Here is a 21406-nt window from a genome sequence, read left to right on the forward strand (position 1 = left end):
CTCAAAAACAAGTGGGGCCCTCAAGGACTTATCCAGGGGGTCCAAAAAGCAAACTAACAACAACAAAACTATAAGTTTAGAGAGAGCAAGCAAGAACTAAGAGGGGAATGTGCATGTTCAAAAAGATAAAGATTAGAACAAGTGTAAAACACAGATGTTTACAATGTGTAACACGCTACAAAGATTTAAAAAAGAAGATGCTAAACAACTATAAAAGTGAGGCATGTATGGCAATGAGTTTATGAAGGGGAATGTATTTTGTTTTGTTTCATATGTTCTGCACGTAATATGTGTGTTAATATGTAAATAACATTACATGTCATTGAGCTGAAGCTTTTATCTAAAGCGACTTCCAATTAAGTACCTTTAACCTCGAAGGTACAAACTCCAGACAACAAGTAGTAACTGCAAGAACATTAGCTTCAAATACACCAAACTACAAACGACATAGACCATGTTCTAGATGTAAGATGGGGCTGATCTGTTCGTGGCCCTGTAGAGCAGTGATGTAGTCCGATGTATTGTAGTGGGTATACTGTACTGTATATGTATGAGCCAGAATGGGACTTGGGGGGTGGGGTCTGGGTCTCCTCCCCTGCAGGGAAATTTGGAGCGTTAAAGACTTCATTTCCTGCATTTTGATACACTTTTATGCACCAATTCACAGCTGAAATACCTTTATTCAGCCTATGTGAAGAAAAAAACACACATGACAATTCAAAATATGTCAAAAATATAATGGAAAGTATGTTGTGTCATTGCGCATTTTTAAGCGGGTATATGGAAATCCTGGAGCTTTCTTAGTGGGTATACTGCGTATACCTGCGTATCAAGTAGACTACATCACTGCCTGTATGCAAGTACCAGTGTTTTGGAGCAGATTCGAGCAGCAACTAGTAACCAGTGAAGGGCGGTGTAGTGTGATTTAGTAGTAGTATATGTTTAGTGTGACTTTTAAACTGTATAATATTATAGCTCTGTTTGATTTCATTGTTTAGACCAGAGATCTTAAACAGGGTGTCAGAGTTACTGCAGGGGGGGCCACCAACTTAGTGTTCATTTTCAAAAACTAAAATTGAACTTATCATGAATCCAACATAAATCAGTGGGAAACAACCAAGGTAGTCATCCACAGATACAGTTAATCCTAAGGATTCACTCTGCCACATGCAGTGGTGTACATACGCAGTATACCCATTAAGAAAGCTCCAGGATTTCCATATACCCACTTAAAAATGCCCAATGACCCACAACAACATACTTTCCATTATATTTTTATATATTTTGAATTGTCATCTGTGTTGTTCTTCTTCAAATAGGCTAAATAAAGGGATTTCCACCGTAAATTGGTGCATAAAAGTGAATCTGAATACAGGAAATGAAGTCCTTGACGCTCCAAACTTCCCTGGGGGAGGACACCCAGACCCCCCACTATGATATGCCCCCCCAAGACAGATTATGGCCAATATATAGTACAGTATACCCACTACAATACATTAGACTACACCACTGGGCTACCTGTAGCACACTCCTTTCAGAAAGCTCACAATAATAGTATGCTCAGACTGGCAAGGAACATTTCAAATGACTCCTCACGTTCTGCACAGAGAATATCAGCTTCTGCCTTCAAACAGACACTTTCGAGTTTATTCTTTCAATCACATCAGACTTAAAAACTCTTTCATACATCAATCTATCCTATTGTTAAACCAGCTACATTAAATCCAGTGCAATATTTATTCAGGGTTATAAGTCTCCAAGACCTTGTCTGTGTGTATGTTCACACCTATGTACATATGGTCATTTTCTGTTGTTATACATGTATGCTTTGTTTTCTTACTTGAAAGATGTGGTGAGGTGTTTATGTCATTTGTGGTAATGTTTCACGTATGTCCTTTGGTGCTATTCATCTTATGTATGTCTGTATGTATGTCTATGTCCTCTTGAGCTACCCAGGGATGCAAAAGAATTTCAGCCCTGGCTGACAGTAAAAGGTTTCTCTATAGAGCCCCCCCCTACAGGTTTCTCTATAGAGCCCCCCTACAGGTTTCTCTATAGAGCCCCCCCCTACAGGTTTCTCTATAGAGCCCCCCTACAAGTTTCTCTATAGCGCCCCCCCCTACAGGTTTCTCCATAGAGCCCCCCCCCCTACAGGTTTCTCCATAGAGCCCCCCTACAGGTTTCTCTATAGTGCCCCCCCCCTACAGGTTTCTCCATAGAGCCCCCCTACAGGTTTCTCTATAGAACCTTAGTGGTCCCCTAATACTGTATCTGAAGTCTCTTTTATATAGACCTTAGTGGTCCCCTAATACTGTATCTGAAGTCTCTTTTATATAGACCTTAGTGGTCCCTAATACTGTATCTGAAGTCTCTTTATATAGACCTTAGTGGTCCCCTAATACTGTATCTGAAGTCTCTTTCAATCAGACAACGCAAACAGATTTGGCCCGCAGGCCTTGACTTTGACACACGTGATGTAGAGCGAGGCGGTCGTTATAGCGACTACAACCCCGACAGGGTGATTAAAAGGGACAAAAACATCTTCAAATGTAAACTTCTTTTATTCCACACATTCTTCTTCCCCATTAAAACCTGGCTCCTACATTACCCACAATGCAACTCAAACTCTCCGTATGTTTTGCAGGGGGACATGGAATGGATGACTAATAAACCCGATGTCAACGCCTCCTTGTGGCTCCGCCCCTGTAACCCCGGTAACAGCTCACATCTGCCTGCAGGTGCAGGGGCGCCGCGTCCGTACTACGGCACGGCTCAGCTGGTCCTCATTGCCGTGGCAACGGGCTTCCTCAGCGCCGTCACGGTGCTGGGCAACGCGCTGGTGATCCTGTCCATCAAAGTGAACCTCCGCCTGCGCACCATCAACAACTACTTCCTGCTGAGCCTGGCGGCGGCCGACCTAATCATCGGCGTGCTCTCCATGAACGTTTACACGCTGTACGTGCTGCGGGGCCACTGGCCGCTCGGCGCCGCCCTCTGCGACCTGTGGCTGGTTCTGGACTATGTGGTGAGCGCCGCCTCCGTGCTGAACCTGCTCATCATCTGTCTGGACCGCTACCTCTGCATGACGCGCCCGCTCAGCTACCCCGCACGCCGCACACGCAGCACAGCAGGCGCCATGATCGGCGGCGCCTGGCTGCTTTCCTTGGCGCTCTGGGCGCCCGCCATTATATGCTGGCAGACGCGCGGCGGCCAGCGCATGGTCGCAGACGGACAGTGTTACGCTCATCTCCTCGCCAGCCCCGCTGTCACCTTGGCGACGACGCTTCCTTCTTTCTACCTGCCGGCGCTCGCCATGGTCGGCCTGTACTGCCGGCTCTCCGCCGCCAGCCGCAGCCGACTGAGCGCGCTCCAGACGGAGCGGGGAGCGCTTCGGACGTCCAGTTCGTCCGTTAGAGACTTCCTATTGAAGCGACGCAGCTGGGTGACCTCTGACCTCGGCTCTGATCTACCGCTGAACCAAGGTAACCATAGTAACACAGCAGAGAAGTCCCGCCCCTTCTGACTTTTTGCTTAAAATGTTCCGACTTTTTTCAATTCAAACGAGATGTAAACATTATTTGTCTCTCCACTTTCACTATCGGACACATTTTTTTCTGAAATAAAGTCCCATGGCGGATACAAGAAGGGGTGGGACTTATACACAGGAAGGGGCGGGGCTTACACACAGGACGGGGCGGTGCTTACACACAGGATGGGGCGGGGCTTACACACAGGAAAGGGCGTGACTTACACACAGGACGGGGCTTACACATAGGAAGGGGCGGGACTTACATACAGGAAGGGGAGGGGCGTACACACAGGAAGGGGCGGGGCTCTTAATTATTATTTTTTTAACTTGGCAGTTTTTATTTAGTTAAAAAAAAAAAAAAGGTAAAAAGGATTTACTTTAATAACCCCAGTGGTGAAATGTAACGAAGTACATTTACTCCAGTCCTGTCCTTAAGTATAAATGTTAACTTTAATATCCCTGTCTCTGAACCAATCAGAATCCAGCACCCCGAAGCCCGGAGGGAGCCGGAAAGCGTCCAGAAGTCACCCTCAGACCGCCGCCGGCGCTCGCCACGCTGTGGACGAAGACGACAACAAGACGGAGATGGATTCCTCGTCCACTAACACGGACCTGCACCGCACGGCGTCCGCGGCGTTCGCCAGCTGCCCCAGCCTCCGTTCTCAGGAGAGACGATGGCGCCGCGTGATGGCGAGGGAACGCAGGGTCACCAAGACAATCCTGGCCATCCTGCTGGCCTTCATCATCACCTGGACGCCGTATAACATCATGGCCGTGGTGGCGGCATTCTGCCACGTGTGCATCCCGCTCGAGCTGTGGATCGCTGGGTACTGGCTGTGCTACGTCAACAGCGCCATCAACCCCGCCTGCTACGCTCTGTGCAACGTCACCTTCAGGAAGACTTTCTGCAGACTGCTGTGCTGCCACGGCAACAAGCTGCGCTGACACGGCAACAAGTGTGTGTGTGTGTGTGTGTTTGTGTGATTGTGTGTGCGTGTGAGTGTGTGTGTCTGTGTGTGCGTGTGTGTTTGTGTGTGTGCGTCAGTGTGCCTGTGTGTGTATGTGTGTGTGTTTGTGTTTGTGCATGTGTGCGTTTCTGTGATTGTGTGTGCATGTGTGTGTGTGTGTGAGTGTGAGTGTGACTGTTTGTGTGTGTGTGTGTGTGTCTGTGTTTGTGCGTGTGTACGTTTGTGATTGTGTGTGCATGTGTGTGCGTGTCTGTCTGTGTGTGTGTGTGAGTGTGTGTTGTGTTTCTTTAACTCCCCGCTAGCAGAGTAGGCACATATCTTGTTGTCCGTACATGTTGAAGCCCCCTGAACAGTTATTTTTTACGTCTTTTGGGGAGTCATATTTTTTAAGGGGGACAAATCTACCTCTTCTAAATATTGGGGGGGACATATCGCCTGCACAGCCCCCAAAATCTACGCCTATGGTGTGGAAGAAATCAGACAAACCAGAATTATTGAGAGTTTATTAGGAGATCACCGTGTGGAGTTTGTTTTTGTGCTTTAACATGTTAATTACGTGCCTGTTATCTGCGTAGAGAATGAAGTTAATGAAGGTTGAAAGTGGAGGACCTGCTGTGTGTTTAAGTCTGTTTGATGAAGTCCAACTCTGAGATTGGTTTGATGTTTATGGTTTCAGTGTGAACAGCTGTAATTGTATAATATGTGGAAATAAGTCATAAAAATTTAAAATATAGAATGTCGAAAAGTCATGAAAAGTCATAGTATAGTATGTCGAAAAAATCTCAAAAAAAGTCATAGTATAGTATGTTGAAAAAGTTATAAAAAGTCATAAAAAGTCATAGTATCGTATGTTGAAAAAGTTATAAAAAGTCATAGTATAGTATGTTGAAAAAGTCATAAAAAGTCATAGTATAGTATGTTGAAAAAATCTCAAAAAAGTCATAGTATAGTATGTTGAAAAAGTTATAAAAAGTCATAGTATAGTATGTTGAAAAAGTCATAAAAAGTGATAGTATAGTATGTTGAAACAGTCATAGTATAGTATGTTGAAAAAGTCATAAAAAGTCATAGTATAGTATGTCGAAAAAGTCACAAAAAAACATAGTATAGTATGTTGAAAAAGTCATAGTATAGTATGTTGAAAAAGTCATGAAAAGTCATAGTGTAGAATGTTGAAAAATTCATGAAAAGTCATAGTATAGTATGATGAAAAAATGTCAAAAAATTCATAGTATAGTATGTTGAAAAAGTCATAAAAAGTCATAGTATAGTATGTCGAAAAAGTTATAAAAAGTCATAGTATAGTATGTTGAAAAAGTCATAAAAAGTCATAGTATAGTATGTCGAAAAAGTCACAAAAAAACATAGTATAGTATGTCAAAAAAGTGATAAGCATTAACATGTCATAAAAATGCAGGTTTTTTACTACCATCATTTCTTACCTCTTTATGATCCTATATTTAAAAATGTCAATTAAGAAATTATTTCTACTCCATTCTTATTCATTTACACATCTGAGAGCAGGTCTTAAACACGACCCAGTTGTCTTTGGTGTTGAGAACAAACCTACCACACCACCAACACTAATACCCTCTGAACTGTTCTCTTGGTGTGTTTGACTTCTTCATTTTGGCTGTTGAACCTCAAAATTGACTGCCCCTTATGAGACAAACAGTGTGGTCTTCCAAACAGCAATCTATCACACTGAGCTATCTGATCTGACACACTGGACCCCTGTTTCACTGTGTATTTGACTTATCCACTATCAGTGCTAGACCTTAAAATCCCCTGCTCCTTTAAAAGGATTGAAGCCACAACCTCAAATCGTCATTTGAAATTTGACATCTTATCTTTCTGAGCCACTTGTGAAGCTTGAAAGGCACCGGTTAAGTGTTGTATTTATTGTTCACATTCATGAGGAAAGAAAATTAAAAGCTCTCAAGAAAGACCTGGGATTTGATCCTTCAACCTCAGATTATAAAGTGTCAGTTGAGTCAGCAGCTCACCTTGGTGAGGTATTCCTGAAGCTCTGAAACCAATTCTCCGTTCTATCATTTGTTGTTCACACCATGTCGAAAAAGTCATAAAAAGTCATAGTATAGTATGTTGAAAGTCATAAAAAGTCATAGTATAGTATGTCGAAAAAGTCCCAAAAAGTCATAGTATATTATGTCCAATAAAATCATAAAAAGTCATAGTATAGTATGTCAAAAAAGTTATAAAACGTCATAGTATAGTATGTTGAAAAAGTCATAGTATAGTATGTTGAAAAAATGTCAAAAAATTCATAGTGTAGTATGTTGAAAAAGTCATAAAAACTCATAGTATAGTATGTCGAAAAAGTTATAAAAAGTCATAGTATAGTATGTCAAAAAAGTTATAAAACGTCATAGTATAGTATGTTGAAAAAGTCATAGTATAGTATGTTGAAAAAAATGCCATAAAAAGTCATAGTGTAGTAAGTTGAAAAAGTCATAAAAACTCATAGTATAGTATGTTGAAAAAGTCACAAAAAGTCATAGTATATTATGTCCAAAAAAATCATAAAAAGTCATAGTATAGTATGTTGAAAAAGTCACAAAAAGTCATAGTATAGTATGTCGAAAATGTCATATTATAGTATATCAAAAAAGTCCCCAAAAGTCATAGAATAGTATATCAAAAAAGTCCCAAAACGTCATGGTATATAATGTTGAAAAAGTCCCAAAAAGTCATAGTATAGTATATCAAAAAAGTCTCAAAAAGTCATAGTATAGTATATCAAAAAAGTCTCAAAAAGTCATAGTGTAGTATGTTGAAAAAGTCATAAAATGTCATAGTGTAGTATGTCGAAAAAGTCCCATAGAGTCATACTATAGTAGGTCGAAAAAAGTCCCAAAAAGTCATAGTCTAGTATGTCGAAAAAGTCCCAAAAAGTCATAGTATAGTTTGTGGAAAAAAGTCCCAAAAAGTCATAGTATAGTTTGTCGAAAAAAGTCCCAAAAAGTCATAGTATAGTATGTCCAAAAAAATCATAGTATTCATAAAAAGAAAAAAAAATTCATAAAAAGTCATAGTATAGTATGTTGAAAAAGTCATAAAAAGTCATAGTATAGCATGTCGAAAAATGTCATGAAAAGTCATAGTGTAGTATGTTGAAAAAGTCATAAAAAGTCATTGTATAGTATGTCGAAAAATGTTATAAAAAGTCATAGTATAGTAAGTTGAAAAAGTCATAAAAAGTCAGGGGTATAGTATATATCGAAAAAGTCATGAAGTGAAAGTATAGTATGTCGAAAATGTTATAAAATGTCATAGTGTAGTATATTGAAAAAGTCATAAAAAGTCAGAGCATAGTATATATCGAAAAAGTCATGAAGTTTAAGTATATTATGTCGAAAAAGTCATAAAAAGTCATAGTATAGTATGTCGAAAAAGTCCCAAAAAGTCATAGTATATTATGTCCAATAAAATCATAAAAAGTCATGTCGAAAAAGTCCAGAGAAAGTCATAGTATAGTATGTCGAAAAAAGTCATAAAAAGTAGTATAGTAAGTTGAAAAAGTCATAAAAAGTCATAGTATAGTATGTTGAAAAAGCCATAAAAAGTCATAGTATAGTATGTTGAAAAAGTCCCAAAAGTCATAGTATAGTATGTCAAAAAAGTCATAAAAAGTCATAGTATAGCATGTTGAAAAAGCCATAAAAAGTCATAGTATAGTATGTTGAAAAAGCCATAAAAAGTCATAGTATAGTATGTTGAAAAAGTCAAAAAAGTCAATGTGTAGTATGTTGAAAAGGTCAAAAAAAGTAAGTATAGTAAAGAGTATAGTATATCGAAAAAGTCATGAAGTGAAAGTATAGCATGTCGAAAAAGTCATAAAAAGTCATAGTGTAGTATGTTGAAAAAGTCATAAAAAGTCATAGTATATTATGTTGAAAAAGTCATGAAAAGTCATAGTGTAGTATGTTGAAAAAGTCATAAAAAGTCATAGTATAGTATGTTGAAAAAGTCATAGTATAGTATGTTAAAAAAGTAATAAAAAGTCATAGTATAGTATGTTGAAAAAGTCATAAAAAGTCATAGTATAGTATGTCGAAAAAGTCATAAAAAGTCATAGTATAGTATGTTGAAAAAGTCATAAAAAGTCATAGTATAGTATGTTGAAAAAATCATAAAAATTCATAGCATAGTATGTCGAAAAACGTCAAAGTATAGCATGTCGAAAAAGTCATAAAAAAGTCATAGTATAGTATGTCGAAAAAGTCATAAAAAGTCATAGTATAGTATGTTGAAACAGTCACATGAAGTCATAGTATAGTATGTTGAAAAATCATAAAAAGTCATAGTAGAGTATGTTGAAAAGTCATAAAAAGTCATAGTATAGTATGTTGAAAAAGTCATAAAAAGTCATAGTATAGTATGTTGAAAAAGTCATAAAATGTCAGAGTATAGTATATCGAAAAAGTCATGAAGTGAAAGTATAGCATGTCGAAAAAGTCATAAAAAGTCATAGTGTAGTATGTTGAAAAAGTCATAGTATAGTATGTTGAAAAAGTCATAGTATAGTTTGTTGAAAAAGTCATAGTATATTATGTTGAAAAAGTCATGAAAAGTCATAGTGTAGTATGTTGAAAAAGTCATAGTATAGTATGTTGAAAAAGTCATAGTATAGTATATCGAAAAAGTCATGAAGTGAAAGTATAGCATGTCGAAAAAGTCATAAAAAGTCATAGTGTAGTATGTTGAAAAAGTCATAAAAAGTCATAGTATAGTATGTTGAAAAAGTCATAAAAAGTCATAGTATAGTATGTTGAAAAAGTCATAGTATAGTATGTTGAAAAAGTCATAAAAAGTCATAGTATAGTATGTTTAAAAAGTCATAGTGTAGTATGTTGAAAAAGTCATAGTATAGTATGTTGAAAAAGGAAAAAAAAATTCAGAGTATAGTATATCGAAAAAGTCATGAAGTGAAAGTATAGCATGTCGAAAAAGTCATAAAAATTCATAGTGTAGCATGTTGAAAACGTCATAAAATGTCAGAGTATAGTATGTTGAAAAATTCATAAAAAGTCAGTATAGTATTTTGAAAAATTCATAAAAAGTCATAGTGTAGTATGTTGAAAAAGTCATGAAAAGTCATAGTATAGCATGTCGATAAAGTCATAAAAAGTCATAGTATAGTATGTTGAAAAAGTCATAAAATGTCAGAGTATAGTATGTTGAAAAAGTCATAAAAAGTCATAGTATAGTATGTTGAAAAAGTCATAAAAAGTCATAGTATAGTATTTTGAAAAATTCATGAAATTCATAGTATAGTATGTTAAAAAAAAGTAATAAAAAGTCATAGTATAGTATGTTGGTAAATTCATAAAAAGTCATAGTGTAGTATGTTGAAAAAGTCATAAAAAGTCATAGTGTAGTATGTTTGAAAAAAGTTATAAAAAGTCGTAGTGTAGTATGTTGGAAAAAGTCATAAAAAGTCATAGTATATTATTTTGAAAAAGTCATGAAAAGTCAGTGTAGTATGTTGAAAAAGTCATAAAAAGTCATAGTATAGTATGTTGAAAAAGTCATAGTATAGTATGTTGAAAAAGTCATAGTATAGTATGTTAAAAAAGTAATAAAAAGTCATAGTATAGTATGTTGAAAAAGTCATAAAAAGTCATAGTATAGTATGTTGAAAAAGTCATAAAAAGTCAAAGTATATAATGTTGAAAAAGTCATAAAAAGTCATAGTGTAGTATGTTGAAAAAGTCATAGAAAGTCATATTATATTATTTTGAAAAAGTCATGAAAAGTCAGTGTAGTATGTTGAAAAAGTCATAAAAAGTCATAGTATAGTATGTTGAAAAAGTCATACTATAGTATGTTGAAAAAAGTCATAAAAAGTCATAGTATAGTATGTTGAAAAAAGTCATAAAAAAGTCATAGTATAGTATGTCGAAAAAGTCATAAAAAAGTCATAGTATAGTATGTTGAAAAAAGTCATAAAAAGTCATAGTATAGTATGTTGAAAAAGTCATAGTATAGTATGTTGAAAAAGTCATAAAAAGTCATAGTATATAATGTTGTAAAAGTCATAAAAAGTCATATTTTGTAGTATGTTGAAAAAGTCATAAAAAGTCATTGTATAGTATGTTGAAAAATTCATAAATAGTCAGTATAGTATGTTGAAAAAGTCATAGAAAAGTCATAGTATAGTATGTTGAAAAAGTCATAAAAAGTCATAGTATAGTATGTTGAAAAAGTCATAGTATAGTATGTTGAAAAAGTCATAAAAAGTCATAGTATAGTATGTCGAAAAATTCATAAAAAGTCATAGTATAGTGTATCGAAAAAGTCATAAAAAGTCCTAATATATTATGTTGAAAAAGTCATAAAAAGTCATAGTGTAGTATGTTGAAAAAGTTCATAAAAAGGCAGAGTATAGTACATTGAAGAAGTCATGAAGTGAAAGTATAGGTATCGAAAAAGTCATAAAAAGTCATAGTAGAGTATGTTGAAAAATTCATAAAAAGTCATAGTGTAGTATGTTGAAAAAGTCATGAAGTGAAAGTATAGCATGTCGATAAAGTCATAAAAAGTCATAGTGTAGTATGTTGAAAAAGTCATAAAAAGTCATAGTATAGTATGTTGAAAAATTCATAAAAAGTCATAGTATAGTATGTTGAAAAAGTCATAAAAAGTCATACTATAGTATGTTGAAAAAGTCATAAAAAGTCATAGTGTAGTATGTTGAAAAAGTCATAAAAAGTCATAGTATAGTATGTTGAAAAAGTCATAAAAAGTCATAGTATATTATGTCAAAAAATCATACAAAGTTTGTGTAGTATATTGATAAAGTCATGAAGTTAAAGTATAGCATGTCGAAAAAGTCATAAAAAGTCATAGTGTAATATATTGAATAAATCATAAAAAGTCATAGTATAGTATGTTGAAAAAGTCATAGAAAGTCATAGTATAGTATGTCGAAAATTTTTTAAAAAGTCATAGTATATTATGTTGAAAAAGTCAAAGAAAGTCAGAGTGTAGTATGTTGAAAAAGTCAAAGAAAGTCATAGTATAGTATATCGAAAAAGTCATGAAGTGAAAGTATAGTATGTCAAAAAAGTCATAAAAAGTCACAGTGTAGTATGTTGAAAAAGTCATAAAAAGTCATAGTATATTATGTTGAAAAAGTCATGAAAAGTCATAGTGTAGTATGTTGAAAAAGTCATAGAAAGTCATAGTATAGTATATCGAAAAAGTCATGAAAAGTCATAGTATAGTATCTCGAAAAAGTGATGAACAAGTCATAGTGTAGTATGTTGAAAAAGTGAGAAAATCATTGTACAGTATGTCGAAAAAGTTATAAAAAGTCATAGTGTAGTAGGTTGAAAAAGTCAAAAAGTCAGAGTATAGTATATCGAAAAAAGTCATAGTATAGTATGTTGAAAAAATCATAAAAAGTCATAGTATAGTGTGTTGAAAAAGTCATAAAAAGTCATAGTATAGTATGTTAAAAAAGTAATAAAAAGTAATAGTGTAGTTTGTTGAAAAAGTCATAAAAAGTAATAGTGTAGTATGTTGAAAAAGTCATAGAAAGTCAGAGTATAATATTTTGAAAAAGTCATAAAAAGTCATAGTATAGTATTTTGAAAAAGTCATAAAAAGTTTGTGTAGTATAATGAAAAAGTCATGAAGTGAAAGTATAGTATGTTGAAATATTCATAAAAAGTCATAGTGTAGTATGTTGAAAAAGTAATAAAAAGTCATAGTGTAGTATGTTGAAAAAGTCATAAAAAGTCATAGTATAGTATGTTGAAAAAATCATAAAAAGTCATAGTAGAGTATGTTGAAAAAATCATAAAAAGTCATAGTATAGTATGTTGAAAAATTCATAAAAAGTCAAAGTATAGTATGTTGAAAAAGTCATAAAAAGTCATAGTATAGTATATCGAAAAAGTCATAAAAAGTCATAGTATAAGTATATTGAAAAAGTCATAAAAAGTCATAGTATAGTATTTTGAAAAAGTCATAAAAAGTCATAGTGTAGTATGTTTAAAACGTCATAAAAAGTCATAGTATAGTATGTCGAAAAAGTCATAAAAAGTCATAGTATAAGTATGTTGAAAAAGTCATAAAAAAATCATAGTATTGTATGTTGAAAAAGTCATAGAAAGTCAAATTATAGCATGTCGAAAAAGTCATAAAAAGTCATAGTATAGTATGTCGAAAAAAGTCATAAAAAGTCATAGTATAGTATGTCGAAAAAAAGTCATAAAAAAGTCATAGTATAGTATGTCGAAAAAAACTATAAAAAAGTCATAATATAGTACGTCGAAAAAGTCATAAAAAAGTCATAGTATAGTATGTCGAAAAAAAACTTAAAAAGTCATAGTATAGTATGTCGAAAAAAAGTCATAAAAAGTCATAGTATAGTATGTCGAAAAAATTCATAAAAAGTCATAGTATAGTATGTTGAAAAAAGTTATAAAAAGTCAAAGAATAGTATGTCGAAAAAAGTTATAAAAAGTCAAAGTATAGTATGTCAAAAAAGTCATAAAAAGTCAAAGTATATTATGTCAAAAAAGTCATAAAAAGTCAAAGTATATTATGTCGAAAAAAGTCATAAAAAGTCATAGTGTAGTTTGTTGAAAAAGTCATAGAAAGTCAGAGTATAGTATGTCGAAAATAGTCATAAAAAGTCATAGTGTAGTAGGTTGAAAAAGTCATAAAAGTCAGAGTGTAGTATGTAGAAAAAGTCATGAAGTAAAAGTATAGCATGTCGAAAAAGTCAGAAAAAGTCACAGTGTAGTATGTTGAAAAAGTCATAATATAGTATGTTGAAAACGTCATAAAAAGTCATAGTATGTCGAAAAAGTCATAAAAAGTCATAGTATAGTAAGTTGAAAAAGTTATAAAAAATCATAGTGTAGTATGTAGAAAAAGTCATAAAAAGTCATAGTGTAGTTTGTTGAAAAAGTCATAGAAAGTCATAGTATAGTATGTTAAAAAAGTCATAGAAAGTCATAGTATAGTAAGTTGAAAAAGTCATAAAAGTCATAGTATAGTATGTTGAAAAAGTCATAAAAAGTCAGAGTATAGTTGTCATAGTTGTTGTTCATCAGACATTTTATGATATTTCTGTTAACGTTTACCCAAAGAACAGACCAAACTCTTCACCAAAACAACGTACAGTATTTATTTTGTTCATTTATACAAGTTTCATCTTGCAACGTCAATAATCTACAGTTCAAAAAATAGATTTCATAGAGGATTCTTTCTTTTTCCATTTCAGATTCATCCAATTCCTAATTTATGTTTTTCATACAGTTTTTAAAGGAGGTTCTGAACTGGAGTAAAAACAGAAGCTTTTATAACCCAACGTATGAAGTCTGGATCATCCCGAGAGTTTTCACAGCCAATCAGAACAATTCTTGGATGTTAATTTAACTTTAGCTACTTTTAAAAAAGCTTTTAAGACTAACTGTACTGTCAAAACAAACTATAAGCTACGAGGGACAGAAGTATCATCATTATTATTATTATTATTATTATTATTATTATCTAGTGGAGGATTCTGGGAAAGCTTGAATCGAAAAAACACAGGAACATCAAATCAGAATACAGTCAAAGGTTGGTGTGTTTTGGACGAGTCTGTCGGGTCGTTTGTGTTCGATGAAGACAATTGTTCAGCGTCTTCTCTTCGTGCTTCAGTTCGACTTCTTGTCCCCTTGGAGACGAGAAGAAAAGGGATCAATAACCATCCAATGATCTCAAATCAACCGATCAGTTACAATCCACTGATCTAAATACTAATCATATATATCATATGTAGTCCAGCTGACATGATTAGACCATTGAAAACACAACTGTATGTGTGTGTGTGTGTGTGTGTGTGTGTGTGTGTGTGTGTGTGTGTGTGTGTGTGTGTGTGTGTGTGTGTGTGTGGACCATTAAACACACAACTGGTTGGATCCTTTACACGTTCTACAATGTTTAAATACTTTAACAATATTTTACTGATGATACTTACAGACTGAAGTATTTCCTAAAGCAGTAAATGATCTGAATACTTCTTCCAAAAACATACACACACACACACACACACACACACACACACACAGACACACACATAGACACACAGAGACACACACACACACACACACACACACACACACACACACACACACACACACACACACACACACAGACAGACACAGACACACACACACACACACACACACACACACACACACACACACACACACACACACACACACACACACACACACACACACACACACACACACACACACACACACACACACACACACACACACACACACACACACACACACACAGACACAGACACACACACACACACACACACACACACACACACACACACACACACACACAGACAGACACAGACACACACACACACACACACACACACACACATGGCTGCAAGTGTCTGGCTGCGATTGAGAACTTCAGGCTCTCACCTCTGGTCTTCTTCATTTTGGGGGAGCAGGGTTTGGAAACCGAGACGGTGGGTTGACACTCGGCGTTGAACAGCGCTCGCTTCAGAGTTCCTGAGCGGCTCTTAGTGTTGGTGTCTCCGTCGCAGGATCCCCACGGGCCGAACTTATACTTACAGTCACCTGGTGGGAAAACACACGCAACAGAAATCACGTTGAGAAACATCTGCGTATTAACAGTTGTATGAATGAATATTTTAACAGAAATTGTCCGTAGAACGTGATTTTGTCCGGTTGTGTTTCTGTTTTTTACAGTTGAAAGTTGATAGTTTTACAGAATTTCATAGTTTGTGCTCTGACAACTTTTGTCGACCAGGAGGTTTTGGGAGATTAAAGAGTCGACCTTGTGAGTTCTTTTGACATTTTCATCCATTGCTGGTATTTGTTGTGTGTATTTTACAGATGTGTACACTGTAAACAGGTGTATATTTAGAGTGTATTAGTAATGTGTGGGTTGCTGAGTCTTACTGATGTCTTTCTTCCAGTTGCAGGGGATCTTGCAGTGAATCTTGTCGGTGCGATCTTTGCAGGTCACCTCTCTCACACCGTCTCCACAGTCTCCGTGTTCGGGGACACATTTCCCGTACTGCGTCTCTGCAGAGGAGCACTCAGACGCCAGCCGCGATTTCTCATGTTTACCACCTGGGAGCACACACACACACACACACACACACACACACACACACACAGACAGACAAACAGACACACACACACACACACACACACACACAGACAGACAAACAGACACACACACACACACACACACACACACACACACACACACACAGACAGACAAACAGACACACACACACACACACACACACACACACACACAAAGCATCAAGTATTAAGACACACAGTGACCACAAACGACCACAAAAAGACACAAAACAACTCCAAAGAGTCACAAAGTGAGAAGCAAAACAACTGAAGAGACAAATAACAGCCCCGAAATCACCATCACCAAACCCAATATGCTGGCTCTATACACACTAAAAGTCCTGATTATTTACATGGAGTCTGGTATAAATATGCTGGCTCTATACACGCTAAAAGTCCTGATTATTTACATGGAGTCTGGTGGAGATATGCTGGCTCTATACACACTAAAAGTCCTGATTATTTACATGGAGTCTGGTGGAGATATGCTGGCTCTATACACACTAAAAGTCCTGATTATTTACATGGAGTCTGGTGGAGATATGCTGGCTCTATACACACTAAAAGTCCTGATTATTTACATGGAGTCTGGTGGAGATATGCTGGCTCTATACACGCTAAAAGTCCTGATTATTTACATGGAGTCTGGTGGAGATATGCTGGCTCTATACACACTAAAAGTCCTGATTATTTACATGGAGTCTGGTATAAATATGCTGGCTCTATACACACTAAAAGTCCTGATTATTTACATGGAGTCTGGTGGGTTTGGTGATGGTGATTTCGGGGCTGTTTCATGTTAAACTAAAAGGATCTTACTCTTTAACTAAAAGGTCTATCTCTGTAGGGATCCATCCCATAATGTTGTCAGACAGAAAGCTGTTATCTATCAGTTCACATTATATAAGGGTGTTTATAGTGTAAATATGTTTGTATTATAACTATTATTATTATAACTAATTCTATTTTTTTCTATTTATTATAAAACATTCTGTATATTTTGTAATCCTATGTCTATATAATGTCTATTTCTGTTATTCTGATGTGTGTCGTAGCGCAGGACTTTCTCCAGAGTGTGATTAATAAAGTCTATCTTATGTTATGTTATGTTATGTTATGTTATGTAGTTGAGTATGTTACATCATTTAGCACATGACAGGGTGCTGAATGATGTAACGTAGCAGACCAGTAAAACCAGACGAGGCCTGAATATGTTTTGAACCTGAAGACAGACGTTGACACGTGTTAGCACACTCTAGTTTCACCGTTCATAGTGTCGGAACAGACTGGTTTCATCACAACGGGAACGAGGTGTTCTCACGTTTCTCCACAACCGAACAGCACAGTAGGGCTCACACACACACACACACACACATACACACATACACACACACACACACACACACACACAAACACACACACACACACACACACACACACACACACACACACATACACACATACACACACAGACCAGTTTAACAGGACCGCCCGCGTGGCGGTATAACGGTCTGGACTCATCTTCCTGACCAATCTGTCCCCCTCACTCCTGACTGATTTACATTGATAAACTCTTGACACCCGGCTGTGGGCGGTCTTTGTGCTTTGGTTTGCAGGCTCAGTCACTGATTGGATGGATTTCTATCACATGACTACAGCCACACCGTAAACAAATACAGCTGCTCCCGTTAAGCCAAAAGAACGTAGAATTGTATGTATTTTTCATCTTCTTGATCAAGGAAATGGTTGATTTTTGGCAAACATTTGAAGATGAACATGTACAACGGGAGGTTTCTATCTCGTTACTGGTTATTTGGCTTAACTTCTGAGCTAGCTAACTTTGACACTAACTGCCAGAGGGTTTTCCCAAAATGCATTTAAGGACAGTGGGACAATTGAGAATCTGACAACATATTATGTATTATTAAATTGTACAATATATTCAAAAAGTAACTCGTAATATATTCTCTGAGACCTTAAAGAGCCCATATTATGAAAGAAATCTCTTTTTCTGGGATTTGGGGAGTTCTTTAGTGTCTCTGGTGCTTCATACAGACGTTGATAACCCTCCATGCTGTTCTGAGTGAGATACGGTTTCTGAATGTGTCCTGTCTTCAGTCTCTGGGTCAGCTGGTCAACATCTGCACGGCTTTCTACGTCACTAGCTGAGACGAGGGGGCTAGGGGGCTAACCGTTAGCATGCTAGCTCGTTCTCAATGGTACAACACACACTAGTTCACCCTAATCTCCAAAAGAACTACTTCCATGTCCCTGTTCTGCAGGTATTCAACACAAAGGTGGAAGTGGTCCCTCGTTTAGAAGAAGTCTCCCAGCTAATCCTGCCTTGTAACTGACTGAAGCTGGAGAAACAGCCTTTCTTTTACTGTCTATGGAGCTAGCTAGCTGACATGAGCTACATCTGAGCTACTGAGCATGTGCAATCAAAGATAGTACAGAAGAAGAAGAAGGAAAGAGGTCTCACTCTGTAGCTGAAACAGAGACCAGCTGAAAGAGGATCTGCAGCAGTGAGAGAGAGCTGGGCAGTACAACAACAATATGGTGTTTTTTAACATTAAACCATGTAAACCTATTCTGGTACAACCTTAAAATACAGTTATGAACCTGAAAATGAGCATCATATGGCCACTTTAAGAAGGTTTCGGGTGATTACATTTGATGCTATCTTAAGTATTAAGTAGTAAATGGCTTCTTTTCCTTTTTCAAATCAAGTATGGGGAATACGGTAAGTCAACGTTACAGCGAGCCATGACGACACGTTGATCTCCAGGGCCCAGTTTTTCAAAAGTAATCCAGCAGGATTTCGGATCACGGATTGGAGCAAATCTTGAAAATGGGTTTTTCAAAAGCAAAAGAGGGATTCTGAACTAAGATCAGAGCATGTAATCTGATCTTCCATTTGATCTGGATCAAACCTGCCCTTTGGGTTTGGGATCTATTTGATAAAAAAATAAAAATAAACAGGATTATCCTGATCCAATCAGAAGGCTGGATTCAGTGGTGATTTCTTTGAACCAAATAAAATCAGAGAGGTTTTTTTTAAGTGAATGATCACAAAATCATACATACACTTCTTCATATTTGAAGCATATGTGAAGCATGTCACATCTAATGAGATATGGTAAACAAAAAAAACAAACAAAAAAAACATAACAAAATAAGGAATGTAAAATGTTTCTGTTTATTACAGTGTTTTGGTTTCTTAAAAAACAAACACTGGCTATTAGTGGCCACCGGTATGTGTCCTACCTGTAGTTCTATACCTGTAGTTCTATACCTGTAGTTCTATACCTGTAGTTCTATACCTGTAGTTCTATACCTGTAGTTCTATACCTGTAGTTCTATACCTGTAGTTCTCTGCTGAACCAGCAGGCTGCACTGTTGGCTCCATTTAAGGCTCTGGTCAACAGGACTTGGTATTTGGATCACAGTGATCCAATCCAATGTTCCTTTAAAAAACTGTCATACAAGTAAGATGGATCAGGTGATCCTGGACAGCAAAACATAGGATTTGTTGGTGTTTAAATATCCAATGTTACGGCTGCTGTGTGTATTTAACTGTGATTGTGTTTTATCTGAGATGCGGAGCATGCTGCGCGCAGATTGGTGGGCTAAGGGAAGTCCCGCCTAGTTCTTGGGGTTCCCTGCGATGGTGACGCTGATTTGGGGGGGCATGCCACCACTGCCCCAATCGAGGAGCTCCAGTGAAGTCCGCCTCTGGCTCAAATAGCCTGTTTGACTTGCAGTTCGAGGCAGCTGTCAGACCTGATTAGCTCGTCTCGTTGTGGTATGTGTGTGTGAGGAAGTGGGCCAGGGTGAGCTTCAAAACTGATATCGCTCTTGCACTCAACAGATTGGTCTTGTCTAGTTACACTAGTGTGTTGTTGTTTTGCAAAGTATTTTAGTTAGAGAGGATTTTGGTTCATCCTTTTGTTTTCCTGTAGCTGGAGTAGTAGTAATCTTCCTTTTGAGGATCTCCTTCTGTTATATTCCTATGTTGATTTCCACAGCACCCATTGGCCCATTTTTTTCCGTTGTGAGTTCTGTTTGCCTTGTTCAAAATAAATATCCTCTCAAAATACCAGTTACATCTGGTTCATGCGTGTCCTGATACCCGTAGCACTACGGGGCGTAACATAAGTGGAGGATCGTCCAGGATTTGAACCCTGGACCTCTCGCACTTCAGGACGTAACACCGACCTTTGTGATTCTTGGCTCTCCGGTTGGCCTCGGCGGGGAGCGTCAGCGCCAGCAGCAGCAGCAGCGTCACAGAGAACAAACTTCGCATTCTGCAGGGACACAAACATTCACATTTAGACATCAAACAGGAAACAGGAAACAGAAACACTGCAGACATGACGCAGCGTTAAAGCAGCAGCATCAAATCGCTGCTTCCTAATACCCAGGAAGTCTTTATCTGTGATTAGGACACGGCTGTAACTTTGGGTTCAACATTGAGGGGGGGGGGGGGTTAAGATCTCCAAATATCTGGGGAGGTCCCGGGACATGTGTGCACGTGTTGAGAATATAGACAAAACATCGTAAAAATTGGCAGAAAAAACAATCAGAAAAAGAGACAAAAATGTTTAAAGAAGCATCAAAAACCTCAGAAAAACAGAAAAAAGAACGGCAAAAAATGTCAAAAGGCGACAAATGTCAGAAAAAGTGGAAAATGATTGGGGAAAATTTGGCCAAAATAAACTCAAAAAAGGGAAAAAAAACAGCGAAAAAATTTGGTCAATAAATACTCAAAAAAGGCGACAAACACTTCCCAAAAAAGCATCAAAACAAAACAAAAAAGCACAGTTTTAATTATTGGGGGAGTTGTAATCCCCCTAGAGACTACAAAACAACCTTCAAAAAGACTACAAAACAACCTTCAAAAGAGACTACAAAATAACCTTCAAAGAGACTACAGAACAACCTTCAAAGAGACTACAGAACAACCTTCAAAGAGACTACAGAACAACCTTCAAAGAGACTACAGAACAATCTTCAAAGAGACTACAAAATAACCTTCAAAAAGACTACAAAACAACCTTCAAAGAGACTACAGAATAACCTTCAAAGAGACTACAAAACAACCTTCAAAGAGACTACAGAACAACCTTCAAAGAGACTAAAAAATAACCTTCAAAAAGACTACAAAACAACCTTCAAAGAGACTACAGAACAACCTTCAAAGAGACTACAAAATAACTTCAAAAAGACTACAGAACAGCCTTCAAAGAGACTACAGAACAGCCTTCAAAGAGACTACAAAACAACCTTCAAAGAGACTAAAAAACATCTACAAAGAGACTACAAAACAACTGCAAAGACACTAAAAAACAACTACAAAGAGACTACAAAACAACTTCAAAAAGACTACAAAACAACTACAAAGAGAATACAAAACGACTTCAAAGAGAATACAGGACAACTTCAAAGAGACTACAAAACAACTTCAAAGAGACTACAAAACAACCTACAAAGAGACTACAAAAAAACTACAAAACAACTTCAAAAATCTCTTTTTCAAGAGAGTCCTGAAAATATATATATATATATATATATATATATATATGCATATATATATATATATATATATATATATATATATACTCGTGATATGAATCACAGGGTCAGTCCCTAAGCGTCTCATGCTTATACATTCATGTGGATTTGTTATTTTATCATCCTGTTTATGATGTGTGTGATGTCTTGAAGCTACTGGGACCTTG

The 21406-nt window shown here is 36.5% G+C and overlaps 2 protein-coding genes across 2 annotated transcripts in view; one reads left to right on the forward strand and one right to left on the reverse strand.

Moving 5' to 3' along the window:
- Positions 1 to 2659: 2659 nt before the first annotated feature.
- On the forward strand, positions 2660 to 4474 carry LOC144521455 (muscarinic acetylcholine receptor M4-like). The gene is made up of 2 exons (XM_078256002.1): positions 2660 to 3465; positions 3988 to 4474. Exons 1-2 carry the CDS (start codon positions 2660 to 2662, stop codon positions 4472 to 4474), a joined length of 1293 nt encoding a protein of 430 aa, XP_078112128.1.
- Positions 4475 to 13639: 9165 nt separating this feature from the next.
- The window catches only part of LOC144521732 (midkine-like), a 19838-nt gene continuing 12071 nt past the window's right edge, over positions 13640 to 21406 (reverse strand). Inside the window, exons 2-5 of the mRNA XM_078256302.1 lie at positions 19884 to 19972; positions 15474 to 15647; positions 14970 to 15128; positions 13640 to 14194 (exon numbers count right to left, since the gene is read on the reverse strand). Coding sequence (XP_078112428.1) covers positions 14175 to 14194; positions 14970 to 15128; positions 15474 to 15647; positions 19884 to 19971 — 441 coding nt within the window. The 5' untranslated portion in view covers position 19972 and the 3' untranslated portion in view covers positions 13640 to 14174. The remainder of the gene's footprint in view (positions 14195 to 14969; positions 15129 to 15473; positions 15648 to 19883; positions 19973 to 21406) is intronic.

Source organism: Sander vitreus, chromosome 8, assembly GCF_031162955.1.
Source record: "Sander vitreus isolate 19-12246 chromosome 8, sanVit1, whole genome shotgun sequence".
Taxonomy (NCBI): Eukaryota; Metazoa; Chordata; class Actinopteri; order Perciformes; family Percidae; genus Sander; species Sander vitreus.

Bases quoted from the DNA above. Each gene is read 5' to 3' on its own strand.
- LOC144521455 (XM_078256002.1), top strand. From the start codon at position 2,660: ATGACTAATAAACCCGATGTCAACGCCTCCTTGTGGCTCCGCCCCTGT. The intron at 3,466-3,987 runs TCTACCGCTGAA...AACTTTAATATC, and splicing joins ACCTCTGACCTCGGCTCTGA to CCTGTCTCTGAACCAATCAG.